The 27,972-nt window shown below is 47.2% G+C and overlaps 1 protein-coding gene, 1 long non-coding RNA gene and 1 pseudogene across 3 annotated transcripts; 2 read left to right on the top strand and 1 right to left on the bottom strand.

The window, feature by feature from the left end:
• Positions 1-454: 454 nt before the first annotated feature.
• Positions 455-5,142, bottom strand: LOC308064328 (vigilin-like). The gene is made up of 4 exons (XM_080388640.1): positions 4,787-5,142; positions 4,258-4,336; positions 3,232-3,371; positions 455-2,572 (listed from the first exon to the last, which is right to left on the bottom strand). Exons 1-4 carry the CDS (start codon positions 4,799-4,801, stop codon positions 2,441-2,443), a joined length of 366 nt encoding a protein of 121 aa, XP_080244766.1. The 5' UTR covers positions 4,802-5,142; the 3' UTR covers positions 455-2,440.
• Positions 5,143-8,626: 3,484 nt separating this feature from the next.
• On the top strand, positions 8,627-17,759 carry LOC308064329. Its single transcript, XR_013928337.1, has 2 exons — positions 8,627-8,710; positions 10,097-17,759. It is a non-coding gene; the product is annotated as an uncharacterized lncRNA (long non-coding RNA).
• A 360-nt stretch (positions 17,760-18,119) lies between these two features.
• Positions 18,120-27,649, top strand: LOC308064084 (phosphatidylinositol-3,5-bisphosphate 3-phosphatase MTMR4-like; annotated as a pseudogene). The gene is made up of 12 exons (XR_013931970.1): positions 18,120-18,183; positions 21,150-21,344; positions 21,614-21,742; positions 22,066-22,177; positions 22,615-22,810; positions 23,292-23,464; positions 24,223-24,393; positions 24,516-24,669; positions 25,022-26,272; positions 26,658-26,764; positions 27,066-27,154; positions 27,556-27,649. The product of XR_013931970.1 is annotated as a phosphatidylinositol-3,5-bisphosphate 3-phosphatase MTMR4-like (transcript).
• Positions 27,650-27,972: the final 323 nt, after the last annotated feature.

The raw sequence follows: 27,972 nt of genomic DNA on the forward strand, positions 1-27,972 counted from the left end.
TGTATTCCCAAGACCTCTGACTCCCCTTTACTGACCTAGGTCCCCATGTTTGTGCTTTTCCCAAATGATATTCGTTCTAATGTTTGGTCCACAGTTCCGTATTCTAATATCTAATATTGCATTCCACCACTTCATACCTTGATTTTTCAATCGCTTCATCTGTCTCTGGCCGGCCCCCTCACAGGGAACACAAACACAGATCGGGACTCCCCACTCGCTTCACAGTTAAACTGCGTCTCACACACATCACACTCTCTGGGCAGCCCTCAGTCACACAGGCAGTATGTTACCAGGTACCATGCACTTACATACAACTCTAGGAATGCTGACAGCTTGTGTTGGCACACAAAGTATGTATTTCAATGAACAATTGCCAAAAACCAAGTTCTAAGTTTTTCTGGCCCTAAGCAGCATGTTAAGTTTTCAGCTATCCTCACCTAGAATTGCCAGAATATTATTTTTTGTTGTTGTTTGGGTTTTTTTTACACAAGATTCATAACTAATTTTGAACATGTAACAAGATAACACAAACAAACAAGACACAGAGCGCTATGTCAGTTGTTATGTTCTAGGAATTCCCCAAATCTTAAGACACCCTAAAGGAAGTTTTTAGCTGCCCAGATCTTAAGACAATCAAATATTCAAAACAAAGAATAAATATAAATACCTTTCATGTTGTGCAGAAGTCCTTGTCCACCTGTGTGAGAAGCAGAGGGGTAGGGGAGTCTCACCAACAGAAGATCCAGTCAAGGGCCCAGAGGGCCCCCAGACCCCTGGATTCCAGCACCGGCGGAGAGTTCTCCTGCCTGGCTCACCACATTGATGCCAAAATGGCACAGAGTAACTGCTCACAGACCAATTTTGTCTTTAAGCAGCAAAGGTATTTATTTTGTGCAACATTGGGGAGCTAGCCGATCCGCACCGGCCAAACTAGCTCCCAAGTTTCCAATGAAAAGTTAGGTATTTTATACAGTTTTCGTGAGAGGTTACACAACATCTTTACATACATATTCACTTGATTTGGGCACCCAATCATTCCATTCATAATAGGTGGGATCTAGGTGGAATAGACCTTTCCATTTTCTTTGTTCAACAATTTCCTGACTTTATGGTCTCGTTATCTCCTTCAGGTGCCCACCTTATCTTTTCTAATTATTCAGAGTACACTCCTTTCTCAACACAGAGCATTGTACCAAACTCATCCTGATTCATTGCCATTTATTTATTTATTAAGACCTTGTTCTCTTTCACAGGTGCAGCAGCTGTTTCTTGGCTTTCTCCACACCCTGGGCTAGGCCCCTGATGGTCACGGTGTCACTGCCAGAGCCCTTGGTGGGGAAGTGGATGTGGACTTCACCATGCTCCTCCACGGTGGAGCGGATGAAGTGGCCTTTGGCACCAATGAGGGAACTGTGCAGTTTGGAAGGAATAGAGACCTCCACCTCTGTGCTGTTGGCCTAAGAGAGGACAGTACCAGCCTCTTAATCAAGCTGTAGAAATGTGTTTGCACCCACTCTGCTTACCCTCTAACTCCCACCTTGCTAGGCGCTTTATAGATCTGGAAGAAATGCCTGAGCAGAGGGCTTTGAGACTGGCTACTCCTGACAGGAGCAGTCACAAACTTAGGTTTACGAGTCAAGAACAGACTGACACATTTGTCTCCTCCCTGCCCTCACCCATTACAACCACATCTGTATCTGTGTCTTCTAGCAACATTTTCAAGTCCTTCAACTGCAAAAGGCCAGTTGCTTCACTTACCAGCTCCTGGATGGCAAGAACCCTGTGGCAAGCAGCGTCACAGTTTGCTGTCTTGCCTGTGATAACAATCGTCTCAGTTGCTGTTCTTTGCTGGGAGATCAACTTTGGTGTTGCTTTCTTTACAGATCTGCCACAAAGGAAAAAAAATCATCTCAGAAGTGTCCCATGTCAGAAAAAAGCCCTTGCAGGCCATTTGACATCACCAATGAGCAGGAGAGAGCATCCAGTGGGATTCTGCTGCAGGCAGTGATCATCATGAGCACTTGAGTTAGGAAAGATGTCTCACCTTCTTGATATTGGCACCTCCTTTCCCTATGATGTTCTTGTGGAACTGTTTGCAGATGGGGACAGAAATAGAAATGCTGTTTCAACCTAAGGGAGAAAGGAAGGGAGAACTGAAGATTACACTGTCGTGGCAAGTGAGGCCCGACTGCAGGAACTCTGATAAACAAGCTTTTGACAATAGGCTTAGACCCAAGGAAGTTCTCTATACAAGAGACTTGTAAGAGTAAACAAAGGCAAGTACGTTCCCCCATAGCCTTCAAATAACAGGTATTACCCCCCTGCCTCCATTCAGCCAAAACAGTGTCGACAGCTCCCTCCTCTTGAGGTGTTTTAGCTCTACCCAAGCCAGTACAGCTCTGCTTTACCCCAGGGTTATTCAGGCATGTAGGAGGGAACATCAGACAGAAGACCTCCTTACCAGGTCTGCCACCATCTTGTGCATGTACTCTGTGCACTTCACCTCATTTTTGGGACCTCTAAGTTGGACGATATCACTCTTCTGTGCAGGGTCTGGGAAGCTGATGATAACCTGTAGGAGGTGGTCATTTATAGTCAACTCAAGCAAATGCAAGAACCCTTGTGTCAGACACATGCAAAGGTTGGGGGGGATCCTACACATCCCCTTTTCCCATTCAGAAAAGGGTAACCGTGTTAGCAGCTTCTGGCTAAAAGAACTATCTTCTCAGACACTTGAGCTACAGACCCACTAAAGTTACAGCTTCATTGATGATAGGCCTACTACCTGTGTAGAAAATACCCCCCCTGGATTCCTCATCTCCTAAAAAGCCTTCCCTCTGGGAATTTCTCCCGGATCCGCTCACCCTTCTGCCCAATGATGGTCTGGTGGAATTTCTGCTCAACAATTAGGTCCTTGGTGTGTTCATTTTCCTGATGAGAACAGAGTTCACATTGAGTGTTCAGCAGGAGAGCTATATGCTTTTAATTACCAGCTTGCTGCCTGACAGTTTACTTGCCAGCACTGTCCCTCTTATCTAGAAAAAATTCACTCTAGGTTGACAGAGAAGGGCTACTCGAGGGAACAGAGGAAGACATTTGTGAAGAGGAATTTGCACTTATGAGATCCAAGTGCTCAGTGGGCAAGGGGCACACACTTGCACCAGAAGGTTACAAGGGAACACAAGAGCCCAAACCTTGCAGTCTCCCAAACATCACATCCTACTCACTTACCATATGGGAAGCGAGTTCCAGCAGCTCTTTCTTGGCCTGTTGGACCCCCTGTGGGTCTCCTTCAATTCTGATCAGGTTGCTCTTCTCATTGTCTGGGGGAATACACACATACACCTTGTAGAGGTCCTTAATCCTGTTAACTTCAAAGCAAGGACTGTGGTGACACAGTCTGCTAGGCAAGGACTTGGAAGCAAGGCACCTTGATTTATCACTGCTTAGAGGCTGTTTAAGAAGTAAACCCACCTCTGAGAAAGGCTCAGGGGGGTAGGGTTGAGACAGGAGAAATTGCTTCCTCACCCTGGAGTTCAGTGAGAGCAGATCTGTGCCACACAAGAACCTGCACAAGTAAATACTGTGGCATCTACAGAGCCAATTGTTCACTTGTCAGAACAAGGCACATTTCTTCCCCAAACAGTATCACATTTAGAGCAGAAGATAATCATTCATTTCTATCCCAGATTCTTTGTTGAGGAAGATATTGCAGCACAATCAAACTAGTAGACTGCAGTAAGGTCATATTCTACAGTCTGTGCTGTACCTCCCTCCTCCAGAAGCCAGACCACCACCATCTACAGGGCTATTTAACCACTTAGTGGGAACCAGCTACATCTGCACATCATCCATGTCAACCAACCCACTGCCTCTGAGGCAAGGCCACGGCTGCATGTTATCACTGTTAATCAACCCACTGCCTTCATTCCTCACCAAGCAGATTTCCACCACCCACAACTGGCTGCTAAAATGTAATTCACACAGAGCAAACTTTAAAAAAAATAATAATAAAAAAATTTCCTCCAGGACATGTCAAAGTAATTCCACTACTGTTCAAGCTCCCAAGATAATTTCACACATTAAAGCCATTGCAAGGCCTCACAGCCCATTTCTCTCCTTGTACCACCACCACTCCAGAAAAGCAGAGGAAATGTGATGGAGACAGCACACTGGGTGAGCTACAGAGCCCCTGATATGATCTACTAAACACGGAGAGTCTGAGCATGGGAAGGATTAGAAAGGCACTCCACTTACTGTTAGCTCCATTCTTGCCAATGAGGTGTCGGTGGAATTGGTGGCCAACGTTGATTTCTGCGTAATCCATCCAGTTGATCTAAAAAGAATTGTATAGGGCCAGGTAGGGTAGGCCACTGCTTCTGTCTCGTGCCCTAAGTAACTGCCTACTGCCAGTATTGGCACTGACTCACCAGCAGTCAGCTACAAGCACTTCTCCTGCTATTAAGCAGAGCACAAGCATTCCTCTGGTTTGAGAAGAGAACATTGTGCTCATGAAACATTGAAAAGACTTACTTATATGCCTCTCCAGCTATAACAAAGAGAATCCTTCCTTCTCTGCATCAAAAAATTGAATGCTGACTTTTCAAGAATGCTATGGATGAGTTTCATAACCAAGGGGTGTCATCCACCTGCCACACAATTTGTCTTCTGCAAGTTCGATTAAGCATGTCAAGACATCATATGGATGTGATAAACACCTCATGATCTCTGCTCTGTTGCCCCTTCTTCCCCCAGTTTCTTACTGGATCTAGTAACTCCAGCTCACCAGATCCTTGACCATGACTTCAATCTGTTCCTGAGCCACAGACACATCTTCTGTAGGTCCTTCCAAAGTGATTTTATCCTCTCCTTCAGTGAATTTGAGGTGAACCTTGAGATTAAAGACAATGAATCTCTTAAGAATTTTCCAAGATCCAAGCCAGGCCAATGTTGTTGGTCAGGCCTACACCATCGATCCCTGCCACTAAGAGATGTGCTCCTTCCCAAAAAGCCCAAACATAATCCCCACATTTTTACAAGTCAGTAACTTAACAATTTTGGCCATATGGCAGTGCCTAGAGCCCAAGGCTCTGGTGCTGTCCCGGAGTCTGCAAGGGCTTTGGAGAAGTTACTTATCTAGCCTTTATCTAGATACCGTCTAACTCACCAGGGAGAAGCCTTGTTGCAGTCAGCATTTCCACGTACCCTACCTACTACATCAGTTCTCAAAACAGCACCACATAAAGCTTCCTTGGAAGGGCTCAACCCATGAAAATAACATAGGATGAGCAGTGTTTGCAGCAGTAAAAGAGAGGGTTCCCTTTAATAGTAAAGATCTGTGTCATTTCCCCCTGGTTTTACCCACGCTAGAATACATCTCTTTCTTCCGTGACAAGTGATCTGAACTAAACCATTTTTATTACAAGATAACATTGAGTGATCTTTGGTTTTATTTCTTTTGGTGTTGTGTTGTTTTTTTTTAAGGACAATACTAGTGTTAAAAGTGAATCCAGGACATCAGAGACAGAAGAGGGACAATTCACCTCAGGAACTGAGCCTGTGAACGAATCTGTAGAACAGACAGATTCATCTGTAAAATCTTTCTCCAGGAAAAGATGCGGTTCAGACACAGGCAACTCCCTCAGTAAGAAAGATTCTACGTTTTCTCAGAGATTATGGAGACAGCTACTCTGAAACTAGCTATTACAGAAAGGGGAGAGTAGAAGAATTTAGTTGTTGTCTGCCGTGTAAGTACCTCATTGTTCCTTCATTTAAAATATTATACTTGTACAACCTCTTAGTGTGCTTACCAACACACTTCTATAGATACACTTATGCTAATTACTCTGATGTGGGAAAGGGTATAAATTATGTAAGTAAATAAAACTTGAAGTTCTGGGAGTTGTGTCAGAAACCTGGATGTCACAGTGTCGAGATTAAGTCCATAGATGTGTTTGCTGGAGGGTGACAGTGCTGTGAAGGAAACACTGAATAATGAGGTAACTATGGAAGTTCCAGGGGAAAAAAAACACCAAACTGATGAAGTCAGTGTAGAAGTCTGAACTCTTTGTCTCAGATCACTAAATACATTGTACCAGTCTGATACATGTCCTGAAACACATGAGAAAAACAAGCAGCAGAGTATCTGAGGCTAAAAACTTCACAAATCTAGTAACTGAAGGAAAAACCTAAATGTCCACAGATTAGAGAGACATAAGAGGACACAAAAAGTACTTGGGATCCATTCTAGAGGAGAATTTGGTTCAGCCTGCAATTCTCTAAGAAGCTGTTTCCCTCACAGCTGTTCATCAAAGAGCTGATGGTAGAGTTTGAAGAGCTGTTGCTCACTTCAAAGGATAGTTTCTAGATTCCAGATCATGATGCTAGTTAATAGTTCAGCTCATAATGCCCATCAGTTTCAAATATTTAAGTAAGGAATAAAGTCTTTCTGTCAGGAAGGTGAGAAAAAATGTCGGATGCCACCTTGAAAGAAGACAAGCTTTTGTTTAAAACACAGAATCGAGAGTTCTTGTTCAATTACTTCCTGGTATCACGGATCATTAGCAAACTTCTCAGCTTTCATATCTGAAGCAAAACATTTGCTTACCATGCCAGTTGTAAAGTTATGTACAGGAACGTGCTGGAAAGCATTCCCATGGGATTGTTCCACAGGGATGAAACACTGTTATGCTAACGCTAATTAGCAACAATTGGCATAGTCTACTCTCTGGGAAATGTGACGGTCATCCAGGTCTGCATTTCCACTGTTGTACCTTTTAGGCTTGGTGTGTGTGTAAAAGGTAGAGATAGCAGCACACCTGAGCCAAACGTGATCAGGCTCAAGCTAGCCCAAAATCAGTTGGGTGCTGATAGAAGCCTCCAAGCTGGCATAGCCTGTCTTCTGCATGTCAGCTATAAGCCTGAAGCAGGCAAGCTCAAATGCAAGCTGACTTCTGCTGCTCTGACTACACCTTTGTCTGTCAGCACCTCCTGTCCTCTGTGAGACTTTGGAAACTTCTTTCTTAATCTTTCTCTGCTAAAATGCATCACGATGATTTCCAGGTGTTTCTTGGCAACTTACCCTCTGAGTGTGATGGAGTCTGTCTGTTTTCCTGTTTTCCTTTGGGCACTCCTTTACAAGTTTTCTGAGCCTGCACTTTGATACATTATACCCTGCTGTGGAAAAGGCTTTTGTTCCATCTGTTTCAGTAGGCTGTTGACATGTTCACTTTTCTTTGTTACGTGGCGACACCGAGTTCTGGATGCCACACAGTGAGAGCCAATATAATGTGGTACATAATGAAGAGGGAAGGAAAAGTCACATCAGTGACTGGGAGCAGCTCTGAGCCCAATCCCAAGGTGTTAATCTGTAAAAACGTACCAAGAATCAAACCCGCCTTTGTGGAGAAGGCATTGCTTCCCTCTGAAGAGCTGGACTGGACTTCTTTGCATTCACAGCTATTCTGTAGCAAGAAAAGACAAGCATCCTTTCACTAAAACACCGTCCCCGGGGTTTCCCTCCATAGCTGCCAGCCCATCTCTGCAGCACCATAAATCACTGAAATAGGTTATCTGCTTCCTTCAAATGGAAAAACAATGTATTTAACCAACCTTCTCAGCGAAATTCTAGTTTACCAGTTTTAAGAACATTCTGCCCAGCAAAATCAAGATGAAAGGTGTCTCTAGTTCGTTGTCCTGTCTCCAACAGTATCTTTGGCATTTCTGTACCATTAAGCAGAAAAGGCCTCAGTAACCTTTTCTTCAATTGATTTTTAGAGTCACTTTTTGAAGCTGTGCAAACATTTAGCATCCAGCGTGGTTTTTGTAAGTTAATGTCATTAATGCAGATTAACTAAGCAGTGGGTGAAGAACCCTCCTCTTCCTTTGTTTTGGATGCAAGTGTTCGCTTTAACCATATCTTTACTCCTTATGCACTAATTTGCTTTGTGCCTGACAATCTGGCAGAGGGACCCAGTTTTCTTTGGTAGCAGCAGGAGAACAATAACTATTTCTGAGTCCTCCTGGGAGCCAGAGTCAGCTGCAGAGGGTGCAGAACTTAACTCAGCACTAAGATACATCGTTGCAAATGATTACAGGCTGTGTCATCTGTTCCCTTCCCACTCTTTTTCTTGAGAGGCAATGGGTATGGTGCTCTAGCTCCTGCCATGTTTATCACATGGAGGTGCAAGGAATAGTTCACCTTTCAGGGGCTGCTTTTTTTGAGCCCCAAGCTCGCTCTTAGGACATAGATTCGAAGGTGCCGATGATGCATCTGCTTTTCCCACTACTTTCTAGCTGAGCTCGTCTGTTAAAATGGGATTTTTGCAATAAATCTGTCAGCTTTTGTTGGCAGCTTACACACTTGCAACAGGAGTCCTTTTGGACTTCACAAATGATTGAGAGGAACTCTGTAAATACTTTGAGTCTCCTTCCCCATCTCCTCTGTATTGTGCTCCACAGGTACACTCAGCTAGTGAACATAGCTGTAGTGGACCTAATATCTGTGGCTTGTGCTTCCTCTTCTAAAAGAGCACGGGAGAAGGACCAGATTCTGATGGGAGGAATTTTTGTTTGCAGCCCTTCTTTCTGGAAATAGGGATCTCAGAATGGAGCAGGTGGAATTTGTTACTTCTGGATTGAAGCATTTAAGCTGATGCTGAGACATTAAGGAAAAAAACTTTCTTTCTCGATGGCTGACCATATATTTTCTGTGAGTCGTCTAGTCCTTAAAATAATCTGATGACTCTCTCTGACTTTTTTTCTTTTTTTCCCTGCAAGAATGCAGACATAACACTGAGGTGCTACTGACTCGGGTGAATCCATCACTATCATGCTGCAAGGTGCCCTAGACATTTACCACCCACTCCCATGCCACTACAGTTGTGTCACTATGCGTTCTCTCTCATTCCCTCCAAGGTAAATAGATTTCTAGGTGCAATTGCTAAGGGGAAATCTTCATTCAGGCAAGGTCTCCCATGCTATCATCTGTTCCCTTGAACTGTTTCCTGCACCTTCCAGCCAAAAATATTGTTAGTGTTCATTTAGTTTTCCTAGCAGGTCACAGTGAGATCTCTTCCTACAAAGGTGTTAAAAGTTAATGTGGGGACAGGCCTGGCCCTGAACTCTTGAACATCTGTGTGAAGCCCAAAGCGAAGTTGCTCTTGGGAGTCCAAGCAGCAGCTTCTTGCTCCAGCTCAGTTGCCATTACCTTGACGTCATTATATATTCATTGAAGGAATTTCAAATTGCCTGTCCTGGCAGTCTGCTATTTGGGATGAGTGGATGTTATACCCTGTGTCTTAACTTGACATAACTGAGGTGCATTGTTACAAACCCCCTCATTTCTCTATCCCTATGTATTTTCAAGATGCGTTCCCAACAGAGTCTGCTTTGGTAGGAGGCGGATGTCAGAAAGTGCAAAAGTGGTGCCTATTGGGCAGGAACTTTGTAGTACAGAGAAAGAACAGAGGCTGGAAAATGTGAATGTGTCTGTTTAGAGGTTACATTTCTTGTGGGTGATGTTTGCAGTGGTAGCACTGTTGTGACTTTATCAGGGTACTTGTTCGCTTTCTTGACCTGCAAGATCTGGCCACACATTGGAAGTATCTCTGTTTTGCTGTGGATTGAGGTATTTGTCAAAAAAGGAGCCTCTTGTTTGTCCTCTCTGTGATGCTATGAGTTTTCTCTAGGATCCTGGCACTGGCTGTGTTGTGCTTTGAGGCAATTGTGCCTTTTCTGGGTAAACAAAGGGATATGGCACAAGCAGATCAGGCCTTTCTGTAGATACTGCCAAGGGTTTATAGTAATTAATGTTTGGCTTTTGGTATCCATGGTAGCGAAGGCATGTCTAAATAATACATACTGAAGAATGGGAGCACTTTTCTTATAATCTGCTTTGTTGGGGTTTTATATTTAAATTTTTGAAAAATTGGAAGAATTCCTATTTCTTTAAACAGTAGGCCTCAGGTGATCAGGTTATAGTGTGCCTTTGAAAGCATATTTTACAGTACCTGATAGAAATGCAATTGCTCTGTATGCTGCCAAGTGTAACATATACAAGCACTGATACGTACTCCGTATTCCCTTTTCTTCCTAGATCTCCGTCTGCTGGTGGATGTACCTTGGAAGCGGGGGTGCTTTCTGGAGGACGAAACAAGTGAGTGAGAAGTGGGTGACAAATGTGCAGCAGCTGCCAGCTGGATTCCCCTGTGAGACCCCAGCAGCAGTGGAGCTTTGCACACTACAGCCACTTCGGATCATTTCAGCTGTGTTTAAAAAAAACCCAAACCAAAAAATCCCCCAAAACACCAACCCTCCCCACACACACACAAAAAAAAAAACAACAAAAGAAAGCAAAAAAACCCCCAAATACAACCAACCAAAGCCCCCCTCCACACACCACTCTATTTTTTGCTTTCTTTCCAACTTGGTAGGGTATTGTTTAGTAGGCCTCTTTCATTACATTTTCTACCTGTCAAGTTATAAAGCACCTAGTGGTCAGGGTAATTAATATGAAGTAATTACTTAGCTGTTTGTATTCTTTAGATACGGAAACTCTGAACTTTTTGTAAACAGGAAACCTTAAAAACTTTCTTGAGACATCCTTACTGGGAAGCAAATTGTTTTTAGTGCTCTATTAGGAATCTATTTAACTATTTATTTATTTATTTAGTGTTGTTGGGAGCTACAGTATGCTCAGCATAGACGGTGGTTGGTGCTCTCGCTGTCTTTGCTTGAAGTCATACTGTGGCCCTTTACTGGGGATTGTGTATGAAACAAAAGCATTGGAAAGTCGCAAGATTCTGGGTCTGAATGGGTCAGAGATTTCAGGAGAGCAGCTAAAGGAAAGATGAGCTAATTTTCTAAGTGATTAACCAGGAAATGTTCTTCCTTCCTGAACCAGCTGTTTCACCAGCAAGTGTATGTATGTCACAGCTGCTGATCTTTTACATTCCTGGGGAATTCTTCTGGTTTAACAATTTTCTTTTGATGCTAATGGTATCTGTAATGATAAGTTCTTTATTATTATTGTTGTTGTTATTTATTGTTCTAGTACTCTGTCTTAATTATGTCTTGAAAATATTTTTTAAACTTTTAGAGGAAGATTGCACTTACGTTGATAGCAGATCTTAAGTTTTTAATAGCTATACATTTGTGTATATGTTAAAATACTGTTTAAAGGATAAAGGGGGCACATCCTCTGTTTGTGGTGTTAAGGAAATCCATGTGGAAAAGCACCTAAACCATCAATATAATGGCTTCATGCGTGTTCATACGAGCCAGACCTGAGCAAAACGCACAAGAAGGGAGCAGAGAAGTTGTCAGGACCACCTCGGCTTGTGTAGCTCCCAGCTGTGGCCAGGATGTGCTAACAGAGCACCAGGCAGTAAGATGAACTGAGGCGAAACCTTTAATTACAGCTTCTGTAATAAGATATTTCTTAACCAGTAGTAACTTCTGTAATAAGATGGTTTGTAACAAGATATTTTTTAAAAAGTAGTAACTTTTGTAATAAGATGTTTTGTAATAAGGTATTTTTAAATAAGTAGCAACTTCTGTAATAAGATGTTTTTACCGATAGTCCTGTTAACGGGACCAGGGTGGGATGTGGTTTCCCTTGTGTGTTCTGTTGTACCCCTGCCCAGGCAGGGTAGGCCTCAGGTTATAGTCTGCTGTTGGAAGCGTATGTTATAGTATGCTGCCAAGGGAAACATATACAAGCACTGATACGTACTCAGTATTCCCTTTTCTTCCTAGACCTCTGTCTGCTGGTGGACATACGTTGGAAGCGGGGGTGCTTTCTGGAGGTGACAGATGTGCAGCAGCTGCCAGCTGGATTCCCTTGTCAGACTTGTAGCAGTGTTGCAATAAATTAAGCTTTGACACAGCAATGGGTGTCGCATTGGTGTTCTCTCCGTGTTCTCGCTGACAAAGGGTAAGCATATCACAGCTGGAAGAAACAGCTGCTTCCTGTTCCAGCGGTTCTTGCTGACACGTGTATCACCCACTGGCCGCTGCCCGGCGGAGCTGGCCCGCTCTTCTTTGCGCCATGTCCCAGTTCCTGCGGGGCGGCTGCAGGGGCGAGCCTGGCTGCGCGCAACGAGCCGCCCCCGGCCCCTGGCCCTTCTTCGGGAGCCGCGGCGGCGGCTCCCAGCGACGCGCCGGGCCGTGCGCGCTTTCTGCGCGGCTGCGGAGGCTATGCGGGGTTTCCGCGCACGCCGCTTCCCGGCTGCAGCCGCACGCCGAGGTTCAGGTCTGAGCTGCAGCGTTACGCGCCGGGCAGCGCTGCCAGCGCGGAGCAGCCGCCGAATTCCGGGCCTCTAGCACCAGCCTGAGCCCGAAACTCCCGGCGGCAGCGCCTCGGGCGCGGCAGCGGCGGGACCGGCCCCCGGCCCCAGCCCCGGCCCCGGCGCTGCCCCTTCGCGCCCTGGTGCCGTCCCGCTCAGCTGCAGGCGGGCGGCGGGGCCGGGAGGGGGAGCCCGCGGTCCCGGCCCAGCGGGGCGCAGTGGCTCCGGCTGCTCCACCTTCCCGGTGCGTCCGCGGGTAGGAGCGCGCCGGCCGGCCCGGGGGAGGAGCGGCCGCAGCTGCCGGCGCCGGGGGTCGGGCCGGGGGGGCTTCGCCGCGCTTGTGCCGGGGCGGGGCAGCGGGGGCTGCGGCGCTGCCAATGCGCCCGCCGCTGCTGCCCGCCCGCCCCCGGCGCCTGGCGCTCGCGGCAGCGGGGGCGGGGGCGCCCCGCGGGGGGGACGGTGCGCTGGGCTCGCGCTGCGTGCGGACAGTCCGCTCCGCTCCGCTCCGCTCCGCCGCGTCGGCCCCGCAGCGCTGCCTGCGGCGGTGCTGCCCTTGACCCTGCTGAGTGCTCTCGGCTCTGCTCGCACCTGCCTGCCTGCTGCCTGCGCGCCGCAGGGATTGCCTGCTGCCTTTTAACCTTTTTTTATTATAAATACCGACTTTGGGGTAGTGGTGGTTTTTTTTAAAGAGCGCGAGCAGACATCACCAGACCCACGCAGTTTTCTTAAGCTGCTGGAAATAACTTTGGCCCAGGATTTACAGCCCAGTTTCCACCCGCCCTGGCCCCTGCAGACTCCAGCAGGCACACACCACCTAACAGGTTTGCAGATTATTTTATAATTTTTAAACCATTTTTTCTCCTCATGGCTGTGCGATCACCGTAACTTTGGGTTTAGCTGAAAACAGCCTCTGCCTGAGTTCTCCACATTAAGAAGGCTCCTCGACACATTTCATGGGACCTTTGGGCAGACCATGGAACTTTATATTTTATTTTGTGGGGCCTTCAGTCGGGATCTTCTTAATGTGTGCGTGGAAGCGGTCATACCAGAACTTGGGCGTGCACAGAAAAAGCGCGAGAGAAACCAGAGATGCTGTAACTTTTTGCTTGCTATACCTCTTTGGTGTGGTATCTAAACGTCCAAAGACTTTGAGAGCCTTTTTATTTCCTGGGAACTTGAAATTCTGAAGAGAAGCTCCGTGCTTTATTAGTTATTCTCGAGAACTGCACCCGGAGTCAGACTCGGAACGTGGATTGCCCGGAGAAGAGTAAAGTTGATCTCCAGACTTGAAAGAAGCACTTCTGGCAGGATGGAGCAGGATGGAAGGGATCGACTCGATTTGCAGAACAGTACCGAAGCAAACTTCCTTTTCACCATAAATTCAAGCAACACCTCCAGCATAGTTTCTGAGAAGGCCGCTGGTAACTGCAGGTAACATTCAGGGGGAAGAGCTTGAGCTGACGTGGTCAGAAGTGCTGGCGAGAAGGTGAGGTGTCTCTCAAGGGTATTTGAGATGGATGTTTTGAACCTGTGGATCTTCCTAACCCTTGGGTGGGAAACACGAGGACACCATGTCCGTAGGGAGATCTCCCGGGGCCTCATCTCTGTGGGACTGGCGCGTTCCTAACATGCCCCAGTGTTCCTGTAGGGCCGAACTGACTTCTTGCTTGCAACCTGTTCTGCTGACCTTTTGGGATTTATCTGCTGGAGGAGGGACTTATACTTCAGGATATTTTGTTTGTTTGTTTGTTTGTTTAAAATATGCCTTTGAGCTCTCAGTGGCCTTTGAGCACGTGGCACCAAGGAAGAGAAACGGTGATGGCAAGGACTGAAGAAGTTGTGCGGTAAGCAGTGCTGGTGGTGACCGAGGTGCTCTGTCCCCACTCTCCCACCTCCCTGCTGCTGGGACCGCATGCTGGGCAAGCCGACGAGCTTCACCGATGGCCGGAGCCCACTGCAGCGTGAGGACTTGTTCCTGAGCAGTATGTGTGGCTGGAGCCTGCTGCTGCAGCTGGTAGCATGAGTGCTGGCCCTCAGCTGCAGCTGGCTGTCCTCCGGCCCTGGCTGCTCATGGTGATGCTGCAGGCAGCACTGGGCCATACAGGGCTGGTGCTGGCAGCGGCGGTCGAGTCAGAGAGGTCGGCAGCACAGAAAGCCTTTATCAGGGTGATCCTCCTCAAAGTGGAGCCGATCATCCCGGAAGGGGAGTTTGCAAAAGTTGCGGAGGTGACTCCAGCTGAAGGAAAGCTGCTCCAGGGAAGAGCAGCTGCATGTTACCCAGTTCCACCTGCCTTGCCTTCCTGCTCCTCTCCCCGCTTTGCCCTCCTTGCTGCTTCAGCTCCCAGTGCAATGCATTTGGTTTTATTTCCTGGCTGCGGATTTATAGCCGAAGCGACGAGGTGTTTTGCGTGTGAGCTGTCCACCTGTGTGTTTTGTCACTTCGTGTTCCTGCCCCCCAGCCCTGCAGGCTGTGGTGAGAGAGAGGGGATGGTGCAGATCAGTCACAATCTGTAGCTGTGTTGTGTTAATGTTTAATTTTGGATGTGGTTGGTGGATTCCATGAAGATTATTGCATATCTTAATTGATGTTATAAAGCTGAATGTGTTGAGTCACGTGTTGGGATGCTAAACATCTGGCCGAAAACATGATTTATTTATTTTTTTTATGAAATCTGTAAGGTTTTACACATGCTGCTGTGGGTTACTGGGCTTCTGCTACAGCTAAAATACATATCCAGACTTTGCCCACCAGAATGACTGACCCTGCTAGTTCTCACCTTGTGTGTTGCCTGTACCTGAAAGTTGTGTTTTACCCATACAGTGGTGCCTGTGGTGTCACCACCATGTATTTTTGTAAGTGAAATTAATGCTGGTTTCTGACCTCTACTAAGGACCTTTACTTGCCACAGGCCCTTGTAAAAAGTCCCCCTCCAGCTTTCCTGTCAGCCCCTTCAGGTACTGGGAGCTGCTCTAAGGTCTCCCTGGAGCCATCTCTTCTCCAGGCTGAACAACCCCAACTCCCTCAGCCTGTCTACACAGCAGAGGGCTCCAGTCCTCTGAGCATCTCCGTGGCCTCCTCTGGACTTGTTCCAACAGCTTCATGTCTTTCTTATGTTGAGGGCCTCAGAGAAGACAAGCACTGCACAGGGAGGGTCTCACGAGAGCAGAGCAGAGGAGAGGGGGAGAATCCCCTCCCTTGCCCTGCTGGGGATGTAGCCCGGGGCACGGTTGGATTTCTGGGCTGCAAGCACACGTTTCTGGGCCAAGTTGAGCTTCTCATCCACCAACACCCCACAATCCTTCCCCTCAGGGCTGCTCTCCATCCATTCTCTGCCCAGCCTGTGCTTGTGCTTGGTATTGCCCCAGCCCACATGCAGAACCTTGCACTTGTTGCTTCTTTCCTACTTTCCATTAGATCTAAAGATGCGGGTGACTTTCCTCCTACGGGACATGCAGCAAGAGCACTATGTCAGATCAAGGTTCTCTCTCTTTGAGTTTTTAAAATTTTTTCACAGGTTGGCACTTGCATAATGGCTGCTTAGAAAAGAAATCTTTGCTCAAAGGAGCCTGCTGTGTGGCCCAGCTCTCAACTAGGTGTTCAGGCCTGGACATAACTTTTAATACTGAAGTGCAAATCACTTCTGTTTTGATGGAGTTCTGAGAGTTCTGACACTGTTTAGGTAACAGAATGAAATGTTTGCATGTGGCTGAATTTTGTTGATTCAATAGCTGGTAAATATTCCCTGGTCAGCCTTCCAAAAATAATCTATCCAGGGGGATGCAGGAGGCTAGGCAGCAAATAAAGCAGGGCTTTGCCAGGTAGGGGGGTGGTTTCTCATTAAATGTGTCTTCAGGGAGACTGACATGTTTGAAGCAAATGGGAGGCTGGTGAAATAGGTGCACACAGCCAGTGTGCATGTTGTAAAATATATGTTGTGATTTCTAGCCTTAGACTCTGTGTTAACAATTACTATATCCAAATATATAAAAAAATTGAAAGTATCAGAGCTGCACAACAAAGGACAACCTTGGGAAGCACAAAAGCCAGGAAACAAAACCAGTGCACTTACAGGTTACCTTAACTCTGCATCTTCATGTTGGATGGTTTGCTGTTAGATGCTGGCAAAACAGAGTGTATTACTTCTGGAAGAACTAAATTCTGCAGCAGAGTAATATTGAGTGCTGCTTATTGTATGGAGCTTTTCCCTCTTTGTAGACAAGTCGGCTAAGAAGTTAATTGTATTTGTGATTGTTTTTGCTAAAAATGGTCTGGCACTGGAGACTGTCCCAGTGTGCCTCCCCAGCTGAGGGCAAAGCCGTGTCTTTTTGCTGCTCTAATATTGTTCCTTGCTTGATAATATCGCTGTAATGGTACCCAGTAATTTACAAGTGGAGCTGCAACCCTTTGCAGCCTGGGAACAGATTAGAAGATGCCGACAAGTGATGTTACAAGGTGGGACAAGTGCTTGCCCCTGTGTCTCTCTCACTTTCATGCACTCTTTAGCCTTTGCCCTCAAGATTGAAGTCTTGGCCAGGAGGCTCCGTGAGGGCCATGACTGCTTCTGGAGTGCCTTGTGCTGCATGAAAGGGGAAGAAATTAAAAGCCCTACACTCAGTTCCTCCTCTTCCTTGCTCATAGTTCAGGAGAGAGTGGAGAACCCAGCTGGAGTGTGTGCATCCCTGTAGGGGACTCTGTAACCGTAAGACTGGTAGACTTCAGACCTTTTGGAGAGCAACTCTGAATTTTTTGGGTCACAGATCTATACAACATGACACCAAAGGTACCACATTATCAGTTTTCTATAAAAGTATAATTTAGCTGTTAGGGAAAACAGAAGTTCAGGTCTCCATCTCTGAGTCCTCAGTGGAGATGTACAGCAGAGATGCAGGAGCCTTCAGGCACAATTCACTTGTAAAACAACGCCAAGGATGCAATTAACTATTTAGCTGACTGCATAGGCAGACGGGCTTTGTATGCCAGCCGCTTATTACTCTCTGTCTACACAGCCACCTTGAGAAGACCTTGAGACTATGTTAGCAAGAGAGCTCCTCACAGACACTCAGCATCACCTTGCCTTGTTCATGCTGCAGTGGCTGTCGGGGAAGCAGCGGGAAACCAGTGGGCATTGCTCCAGCACCATGGCTGAGCGCTCAGTCTCAGGCTTTTCAGATCATGCCTGTGAGCGAGGAGTTTAGTTGAGACTTGAGAAATGAAAGCACTTGTATACGTGCCTCTCAGCTGGGAACCTTTAGGTGACAGCTGTGTAAACCCTCTTTCAGCTTTTTCTTGTTTCAAGCTAAGCTGTTTGACTTTGCATTGTGGATGAGCACTTTTATGGCCAGAGAGAGGTTACTTGATGCTTTCTGGATGATTGTTATGGGTTAAATGGCATGTACTGATGGTATCAGATGCACTTTAGCCTTGTGCTCCAAACGAATCTGGGAGTAAAAGCTCAACTGATAAACTACAAATGCACTGCATACTCTGGCTTTGGGTTCTTGAGTAATTAAAAGTAAACTGAGGCTCTCTAAAGATTAATTTTGTCCACATACGTTAAAACACTATGGCACCTTCTGCCATGCCAGTTTCAAGAAAGGAGCTTTTTCCTTTGAAGAAAAGTTCCACAGCAATGGCCAGAAATGGTTCATATGTTTGTGGGTTTACAGGAGAATGCAGAGTCAAGCTATGGGGGCCTCCCTGACCTGGAAGCTCACTGCAAGCTCAGTTGTGGTTTTGATTTGTCGGCTGGCATCTGCTATACTTTCTGCTTGCTGGTGACTTCATGCTCATAAATGGTGGCCATATTTCCTTGTGTTTATTGGCATGTCACTATGTCTGTTGAAACTGGCTACCTCAAGGCCAACCTCTGCCCAGCATTTGTTGCAGTGCTGAGAAGTTTGTGCTACAAAGTTTTCTGAATGTAATACGACTCTTTGGCAATGTTTGTAGTATTACGTTAAGCAGGCTACCTCTCACTTCAGGTGGCCTACACAGCTAAACTCTCTACCTTCTGCACCCCAAACAGTGCCATTGCATCCAAATGCGTGTTGGGAGCAGTCCCTGGCACACCACCTGCATTTCCCCAAAACGTGCTTAGGCACTGTTTGGGTAAGTGGTGGTTGGCACAGGCCAAAACCTGTAGGTGTGCTAACAAACAAGCTTGGATGATCACAGGCTGGTGCTTAAGTCCACACCTTGGCTCAGTTTCATTTACTAGTACAAACAAAGCCTTTGCTGCTGTCTGTATTAACCATACTTGAGCGATCCTGAAGACAGGAATAGATCTTCTGGGAGTGACTGCTCTGTAAGTCTTTGCAAAACAGAACAGCAGCAGAGAGCACTGAAAGAAAAAGGAGCTCACAGTATTTTGACTTGGCTGAACATGAACATTATTTCTTTGGAAGTCTTCAATTTAAAGTCTTCATCGTTAGTGGCTATGAGGTGTCACTAACGATAATACGTTTTCTGCATTTATTGATAAGTTGCCTCAGGAGAATAAGGGAACATTGTCTTCGAGAAGCAAGACTGTTCCTGAAAAATGTGGTAGCTGCTGCTGAGATACTGTGCACCGCTGTTAGGAGGAGTTCAAAGCCTTGATGCATTTTCTTGGTGTACTGCCTTACAGCAAATAACATGAGCAGGCACTGTCATCCTCTGTGGAAAAGCAGGGCCTCTTACAGCATGGCAGCATGAGAAAGAGATACCTTCAGGAGTGCTTCTAATAGCCCTCGCTGGCAGCTAAACAGCCTTTGAGCAATGGGTTGAGGTGTGTGCTGGTATGTGCTTTAGGATCTAGAGCATTACGTCCCCTGCTTTGCCACCAATGCAACTTTTTCAGAGCTGTTGACCTACAAATAAAAGAAAAATACTTGGATGTTGTTTGTCAGGAGCTTTATCTGTATCTTTGTTATTACTCCAGCTCATCTTCAGAGAGGTGCTGCATGAGGGGTGGTGGGATAGGGAGGGGCAAGCACTCTTGTAAAGAACTGAGGTGTGGGGCTGTCCAGTTTATTACCCTGTCTCCAAGGAGAGCCAGGCACTGGGAGCAGCATCTTGGGGAAGTGTAATAAATGTGACAGGTATGCAGGTATTCTTTCCCGGTGCATCTTTGGAGAAGCCAATATCTTAGATTTCCTACAACAACTATTCAGGAGAATGTGTGGTCATGTTTCATGGTCACTTGGTGGACCCACCTTCCATGACTTCAGTGTATTTTGGAACCAATTTATACTTCCACATTGCACTGTGGCAGTGAGTCCACTGTCTGTTTTGTTGTTGTCTGGAAAATACTTGTTGAACATATACCATGACCATTCCAGTACGTGTTTGTGTTTCTATCAGGGAAAAATAAGTCTAATCTTCCAAATGCACATTTTTATATCTTTTATGACCTTTTATGCTTCTCACCCATTCTTGTCCTCCTCTTGTGGTGGGAAGCTGTTTCCTACTTAAGTTGTCCCTATAGCAAAGCTCTTCTATACCTGTGATTGTCCTTGCCACCCTTCTCTGGAGGCTTGAGTACTATGTTATCCTTTTTGAGATGGATTGGTGAGAAATTTTTGTCACTCTGAAGATGCGTAAGATGTGATGCCATAATTTTTCCTGTCTTACTCTTTTCTAAATAACTGCTAACACATTCTTAACTGTTTTGCTTCTTTTGAGCATTGAGCTGAGGCTATTTGAGAGCTCCACAGTGACCTCAAAGTCTTTGAGGCTTGGCTGCTGATTTGTACTGAACTGCTCTGTGTCATAGCTGGGGTTATGCTTTGGTCATCTGTAAATACTTTACATATATTTATATTAAATTCTGTGCTCTCTTTTTATCACAAGATCCTTTGCAACCTTTTCCAGACAGCCATAGATTCTCGTGGATAATTCTGTATCACCAGCAACTTTGTCACCTAATGACCCATTCCCTTTCCAGGCTGCTTGTGAATGACTTGACTGGTGTGTTCATGTGAAAAAAGAACACTTATTCCTACCTCAGGCCTTCTGCCAGGCATCAATAAGCAACAGCCAGGGTAGGCTGTTTTCACATTTTAGGGGTTCTTAATAAACACCAGCTCAGGCCTCCACCCAGAAACTAACCAGTCTGATGGGAGTGAGCTAATCTTTCCAGCTTAGAAGTGATAAATGAGATGGTTTAACAACCAGTATATACTTTAAGTGAGGAAGAAAAAGGAGGAGAATGGAAGAACAGAACAGCATTAAAATAAATATTACTTTACCAAAGTACAACCATAATTATTTAAATAAACCCTGTGGTTTAATGTTTAGATATTTATATATCTATCTACAATAATATGCATATTATATATTATATATTATATATTTATAGATAATAGTATATATTTGTATATCATTATAAATAAAAATAGTTTAGTGAAGGCTAAATAACTGGCAGCTTCCCCCTGGCTGCAGAAACTCCCCGATCATTTCAGTGGTAGTTGATCCCCGGGCACAGCCCTCGATCCTTGGGGTGAGGCCCAGTGAGCTGCAGCTGACCCCGGAGCTGTCACCATCCACTGGCACCGGCTGCTCCCAACAGCCGCTGCAGCAACCTACTCCTCTGCAATCTCATTTTGCCAGCTGTTCCAGCTCCATTAGCCACTCCTGTGCTGTCTTCTCGTGTTCCTCATGGCCGTGACATGAGTGACAGCTTCGGTGTCGCTGCTGCTGTTATTCAATAATGGTTATTTGAAATGCCCTGCCCTGTTTCAGTGCTTGAATGCAAGAGTAAATGCAGCAGACAAAGCAGTGAGGAGGGTTGCACAGGTGCGGACTGTACCTAAGGAGAGGTTGCTGGGCTTGTTCCTCACCTCTCCAGGTGAGGCTTCATTAGGCTCTCCCTTCCTTTGCAGACGTGTGCAATGGGGCAGTGATTGCACGCTGCAGCCAGCCTGGAATCAGCTGGTGGTGCTGGCGAAACGCTGATGACGAGTATCTTGTGGCATCTGTTGCCAAAGCCTGTTCCTTGAACCCTGGAGTAAAGGTATCTGGTGGCATGCCACACAACGGGAGCAGCGACGGCAGCGAGGCCTGTGATGCTGACTTCGGTGAGACAGCTCACTCCCTTCCGTGCTCTCCTAAACATGAATTAGTCAGTGCTTTTTACACCTAAGTGTTGCTGTTGCTGCTAACAGGGCTGTCACAATGCAAGGTTTAAACCAAATATCCAGATCGATAATCTGTGCCCTGTCATGCCTTAAGAGCGGTGTGTGGGGCAGGTCCCTGGGCTCATTCACAGCCAGTGTTGGGGGGTACTGGAGGCCTGTTGTAGGAGGGAGGGAGGTGCTGGGAGCTCAGTCTGTGTCTGTCTCTGCAGACTCATCCCTGACCACGTGTTCAGGTGTGGAGAACGCAGGAACTCCTCAGGAGCTGCTGATTCTTGATGCCAGGTCCTACACTGTGGCTGTGGCCAACAGAGCAAAGGGAGGTGGCTGCGAATGTGAAGGTACAGAGGGCTAAGTGCATCCTGGAACATCTTCCTCTTGGACCTGCTTTGTCAAGGGGGTCCTAGAGCACAGCAGGGGGGGTGTGGGTGTGTGGGTGTCAGCATTTTGGTACTCAGTTTCTGGCACCACGTTCCCCTTCTTGCTTGTGCAGTCTGTTATTCCATATTTATTGCTGCTGGCCCACAAGTCTTTTCTAGAAAAACTGCCTACCTACTGCTGAAGACCAGAAATGGTACTGTGAGGGAACAGCTATACTAAGTGTATGGAGGCAGAGCTGCAGTGACAGCAGCTCTCTGAATGTTTGCATCTCTGTTGCGTTTAGAGTATTACCCAAACTGTGAAGTCACGTTCATGGGCATGGCCAACATTGGCTCCATCCGGAACAGTTTGCAGTATCTACGTACTGTCTGCAGCCAGGTGCCAGACCCCAGTAAGTGACTTTTCTCTAGCTGAGTTTGACATCATATATGTCAGTGTCCTGGAGGGGGTTCCCTCCCTTTTCCTTTATCCTGTCCCAGGTTTCTACCTCAGAAAATGGAGGGAATGTGCCCACAGTGATTGAACACTGCTTATTTTCACCCCTGGTAATCCAGAAGGGGTTGCAGCACTGCCTCAGTGTCACTTGGTTGTGTGTGTCCTTTGAGGGTTTGTAAAATGTAGAGTTGTATCTGGGAAAATTTGAAGTTAGGGGTTCAATTCTTTGTGCTTATTCTAGGCTGGCTGGCTCCTCTTGAGCATCTTTTAGAAAAGACTGATTTTCATTGTGGACTCCAAAAAGACTTCAGTTAAAGTGTATGTGTGTATATTTATTTATTTATCCTCCCACTGGAGAGCTAAGCAATCATTTTCTTGCTTTTTGCACACCTTCTAGCTGGCTTTCAGCCCTGGAGAGTACCAAGTAGATGCCGCACCTTTCTGTCATGCTGAAGGCAGCAGTGCTAGTCTCCAGTGCAGTTGACAGAGAAGGGCGTCCAGTGCTGGTTCATTGCTCAGACAGCTGGGACGGGACTCCGCAGATTGTAGCGCTGGCAAAGGTTGTTCTGGACCCTTACTACAGGACCATGGAGGTGTGGGTTGGACTGGGCTGCTCATTCATGTCTGTTCAAAGGCAGCTTTTGTCTCTGAGTCTCCAGAGAAAGGAGCAGGGTCACATTTGTCAGTAAGCTTAGTGATGTTTCAGAGCTACAATTGTGGGTGTTGGGGTTTTCCATGTTCTTTTCCTGCCTGTTTTCGGTGAATGGTACGTCACTCTTCTGCTCACTTGGTGAAGTACTGTGGTAAATAACCTCTTGTGTTCAAGGTTCAGCTGGTTCTCTGCTCCTAATTGTGCGTATTTTCCAAGCTGTTTCTTGTATAGAAATAACAGCTGTTTGTATTTGGAAACCTCTGACATTCAGGTTTGTTCCCAAACCAACCACAGGTGCAGCCTCCTTTCCAGCCCTTCAGAAGGCCTGCGTTTACCTTGCGCGAGTGGCAGATGGGCCTTGCCTTATCCTGCTGTGTGCCTACAGAAGAGTGTCAGCAGTTAGTTTTTTCTTTTATTTACAGGGCTTCCAGGTGCCTGTTGAATCAGATTGGCTGGATTTCAGTCACAGGTTTGGTGACCAGGAGAAGGTGGAAGATCAGAATGAGCAGTGCCCAGTGTTTCTTCAGTGGCTGGATGCTGTTCATCAGCTTCTTGGCAATTTCCTTGCCTCTTTGAATTTAACGAAGCTTTTTTGGTAAGAGATATGCGTGCAAACATCTCTTTATCCCATGCCAGATGCAAGCAGAGGCAGAGGGAAGGCCATGATATTTTAAAGTGTTGTAGCTGAAAGAAGACAGAAGTTGAATTCTTTAAAAATGGCCAAGTGTCTGAGTAGTGCTGGGACTTTCTGCTGGCATTCCTGACATACCTTCACTGTGTGGGTCCAGCCCTGCCCTTCAGTTGTGCTATTTTGACCTGGTTCTGTATGTGTGATACTACTGCTGGCTTCTGCTAGCTCCTTGTAACTTCTTCCTCCCTTCCCAGTGCAGGCTCAGAGGACCTAACAGACTGCACAGTGACAAAGGGTTTATATTCTCTGGTTTCTTTCAATTGCTTCTTCTGCAGGTCCCTTTCTAGCCCAGTGAATTCAGATACCATCAGCAGCACTGTTTTGATTAAAAGCCTAATTTGCATATCTCAGCAATATGAGTCTGAAACATTTTTAAAAATACATTAGGGAAACAATGGCTATTAATCTCGGTCTTATCAAATAATACAGGTTAGGGTTATAGAGGGATGGCTATGGTATGAGTTGACTGTTGCTTTCACTTTAAGTGATTCCTGTTGCTGTCCCTTCTCTGTCCTGCTCTGTGTGGAAAAGAACAGCAGTAGGGTCACCAGCTGGGTAGGAAGTGCAGGAGCCACCCCAGAGGAGCGCAAGACATTTCCCTTTTGGACAGGAGACACCATTTCCCAATGGCCCTGACAATTGTTCCCCTTCTAGTGCTGCAGGTGAAGCTGGTGTAGCACACGTATTCCTGCCTTTATGGGACCTTCCTTGGGAACACCCCCTGCGAGTGAGAGATGCACAACATCTACAAGCGTACCTGCTCCGTGTGGTCCCTCCTGCAGGCTGGCAATAAGAACTTCCACAATCTTCTCTATATGCCAGGGTCTGAGCAGGTCAGTAGAGCTCCTGGCCCAGTTTTCCAGACTTTTCATCTGCCAGGCACCAGGGACTGTGTGGGGAGAGTTTGGAGGGGTTTCCTTTTGCGTTCATCTCTGATTGTAAGTGGTGGTTGCAGGTGCTGCATCCAGTGTGCCATGTGTGAGGGCTGCATGTCTGGACAGCAGTGTATCTCCCAGCTTCCTCGCCACATCCTCTGGGACAGGATGGCATGGGCATTTACCTGACCCTTGCCCTCAGAGCCAGGAGTTCAGTGGCAGATGTTTGGATAGGTAAGAGCTTAGAGCTCCAGGCCCAAGTTGCTGCCTACCCGCAGGCCGCCTTTACCTCCTCACTCATTGTAGTCCCTCTGTTTTACCTGTTCTCATCTTTCCTGTGGAGAGCAAGAGCTCTGTAGCTCTTGTCCCAGCCACTTGGAGAAGAATGTGTACAGCTCGCTGCTGCACCTAAAAAAGCAGATGGCAAAGGCCACGCTATAGCGTTGTGCTCATGCTGCTGCACCGCCCCTCCCCCACCCTTTGGTCCGTAATTAGGAACATTTCCCTTCCCTCACCTCAGTTCTGACTGAAATGAGGGAAGTTTCAGGGGGTTTGTTGTGAGATTTGCTTTGCTTTGGGGTTCTAGATTACTAAAGACAAGATCTATGGATGACCTGCTCTCGGCTTGTGACTCCAGCAGCCCACTGACCCGCATGTCTAGTGATCCCAACCTGAATAACCGCTGTCAGGAGGTCTGGGTGGGCCTGGAAGCCCGGCATGCCGCTGCTGAGGGAGCTGAGCCACACTTGAGCGAAGGGCAGTGCGGTGCGTGCAGGAGAGACACAGCAGGTGGAGGAGCAAGAGGAAAACACTCCCCTGCAAGCCAACAGCGCTTGTAGCAGCCATGCTGAGCACACAGGACATAGCAGGCAACTGAGGGGCTGGGCTTCTGTGCCAGCAAGCAGAGGCTCTCTGAAGGCAGAAAAGGGGAGTGAAACATACACGGAGGAACTGGATGGCACATGTCCAGCTCCAAATTCTTCCAGACAAGAAAACGCTGACAGGGTTTCCACCAGTTCCAGAAAGTTCCAGTTAGAAGCCTGTCCTCGGGAACCTTTGAAGGCTACTGGCATGGTGTCCAATGGAGGAGACTGCCCCATGAGAAGTGCCACCTGCCAAGACATTCGCAGCCAGGTGTCCCTGGCACCAAAAGGGCCTTGACATGACATCCCAAGCCCTGCCCTGGGCATTCCCTGCCTGAATGAAGACAACAGCAAAGGTGACGCTGGAAGGAGTGCGCCCTGCAAGGAGTCTGGCTGGCTGGGGAGAGTCCCCCTAGACCAATGGCGCAAGCCCATTTCCCAGAGCCAAAGCAGTGAGTTCTTCTTCCTGGGGTCCAACTGGGACAGTTTTCAAGGAATGGTGACATCACTCCTCAGTGGGGAGCCTGCACCCAGATACCTCCTCTCCTATGGCTGCTGTAGCAAGAGGTTGAGCAGAAAACCTCTGTGGGCACCGGGCCTGTGCCTCAGTGGCCAGTGGGCTGCCAGGGAAGGTGCAAAACCCTCAGTCTGCTCTGGCCACGTCGGCACGCATTTTGCAGGCCCTTCAAGGAAGCCCAGCCATTCATGGCTACCCTGCCACCTGAAACAAGCGTCTGGTCCCAAGCACGTGCCACCAAAATGCCCTTCTCCTGTGCCTCCTCTCTATCTGGACAATGACGGGCTCCCCTTCCCCACAGCCATGATTCAGCACAGGCTGTGGCAGATCAAGGCCAGCTACAAGCAGGAGGTGGAGCAGCTGTGCAGGCAGGTGTGAGAGCTGCAGCTGCACCTGGACATCTGCCATTTCTGTTCCCCCTCCGGCCGAGCCGCCGATGGACTACGAGGATGACTTTGTAAGTAACTGCCCCTAACATCCCAACTCTGGCAGTGTGGCTCCAGCAGCAGCGGTCCCTGTGCCCCCCTCACACTGCCCTTTCCAATGCACAGTTTGCAACCTTTTACTTTTGGGCTGAGTGGTTAAACTTGTTCCTATGCTTTCTCAGCCCTGCTCCCCTCCTGTCCATGTGCCGTGTCCTCATGCTGCCTGGAGGTATCTCTGCATCTTGAGAGCCAAGCAGTGGCTCCTACATAGTCATGAATGCTTTACCTCCTCGTATGGGGAGCTGTGGAGCCACCCACGTGTCCCTCACAAGCACTGAGCAGGGCCAGAGCGGGGAGTGCCCTTGGCTGTGTGAATGAGGCAGCTGAGGGGATTTGTGACTTCACCTCTTCTTGCAGACATGTTTGAAGGAATCGGATGGCAGTGACACTGAGGATTTCTGTTCTGATCATAGTGAAGACTGTCAGAAGCAAGCTGGGAGCCTGTTGATAAGAAGGAGACTGAGGTATGTGTTCTGTTATGGCAGTTGTAATGCAGCAGGGGAGGGTTTCTTTGCAGCTAACTGTGGTGGTTATGGCAGCAGAGTGTGATCTGGAAGCAAGGCAGAGAGCAGACACCCTTGTCCTTTAACACATCCTCTGCATCCTCTGCTGCTGCTGTGCCCGATAGGAAGGGACCTGTGGGGTGGGCTCGCTCTGAGCTAGCCTGTTGTGGTCCAAAGCCAGCTCAGCCTGCACTGGGGTCCTGAGACCTGGTCGTTGTCATGTTGCAAACTGAAAGCTGATGAGGACTGGTGTCTGCCCTAGGTCACACGTTGGGTTGCAGACCACATGGCCTTGCATTGTTTTAACTGTGATTGTGAATTCTGGCTGGCCAAACAGAGGCATCACTGCAGGTAAACTATGCTATCACTGTAGTTCCACTCTTCCTCCCAGCCTGTTTCTCACAAACCTCACAAAATGCCTGTCTGCAATGTTTCTTCCCTCCAGCCCCCAGGAGAAAGTTTTAAGTCTTTATTTGCCAGGCCGCCTGAATTCCCTGCCGATTTCCATTCTGCATTGTTTCTGTTTTTCCAAGGCCTGTGATCCTTCTCCTAGGTAGTGATGCCCATTAGTACCTTTTTAGTGGTAGCCAGTTGGCTTGCTCTGGGAGACCACAGTATATAGTTTAAGAAGCCTGTTGATATATCGTAAGTAAGGCTGGTACCTCATCCCTAAACTGGATCCTGTGTGCTTGCTGAAGTTTTGCTGTGGTGTTCCCAGGTCTCTTTTCACTGGTTTTCTTGCTCCTTGACAGGAACTGTAGGAATGTGTTTTGTGCTGGTTGCTGCCATCTGAAGTTACCCATCCCTGATCAGCAGTTGTACGACCCTGTCCTCGTTTGTTACTCCTGTCTTTGCCCCTGACCCCACTGCTGCAGGGAGATGGGAGACTGGCTTTTTAACTTCTGCTCTGCCCGTCTGCTTTGTCTGCGGTCATATCACAGCCTGGTGCTAACACAGGAATGGCACCCTGATCCTCTCCTGGCATGGAAACAGAACTTGTGTTCCTGTGTTGCTCCTCCTCCCCTTTTCTGCCCTCAGCTCTCCACTTCCTACTGCTCTTTATCCTGAAAACTTGATACCTTGAGGGTATAGGCCATAAGGTGTTGTTTTACCTCCTGGAATGTACTGTCTGGTGTATGCAAGGGCTTCAGTCCAAATGCTGCTATATA

The sequence above is a fragment of the Falco punctatus genome, assembly GCF_963210335.1.
Source record: "Falco punctatus genome assembly, chromosome: 5".
Classification (NCBI taxonomy): Eukaryota; Metazoa; Chordata; class Aves; order Falconiformes; family Falconidae; genus Falco; species Falco punctatus.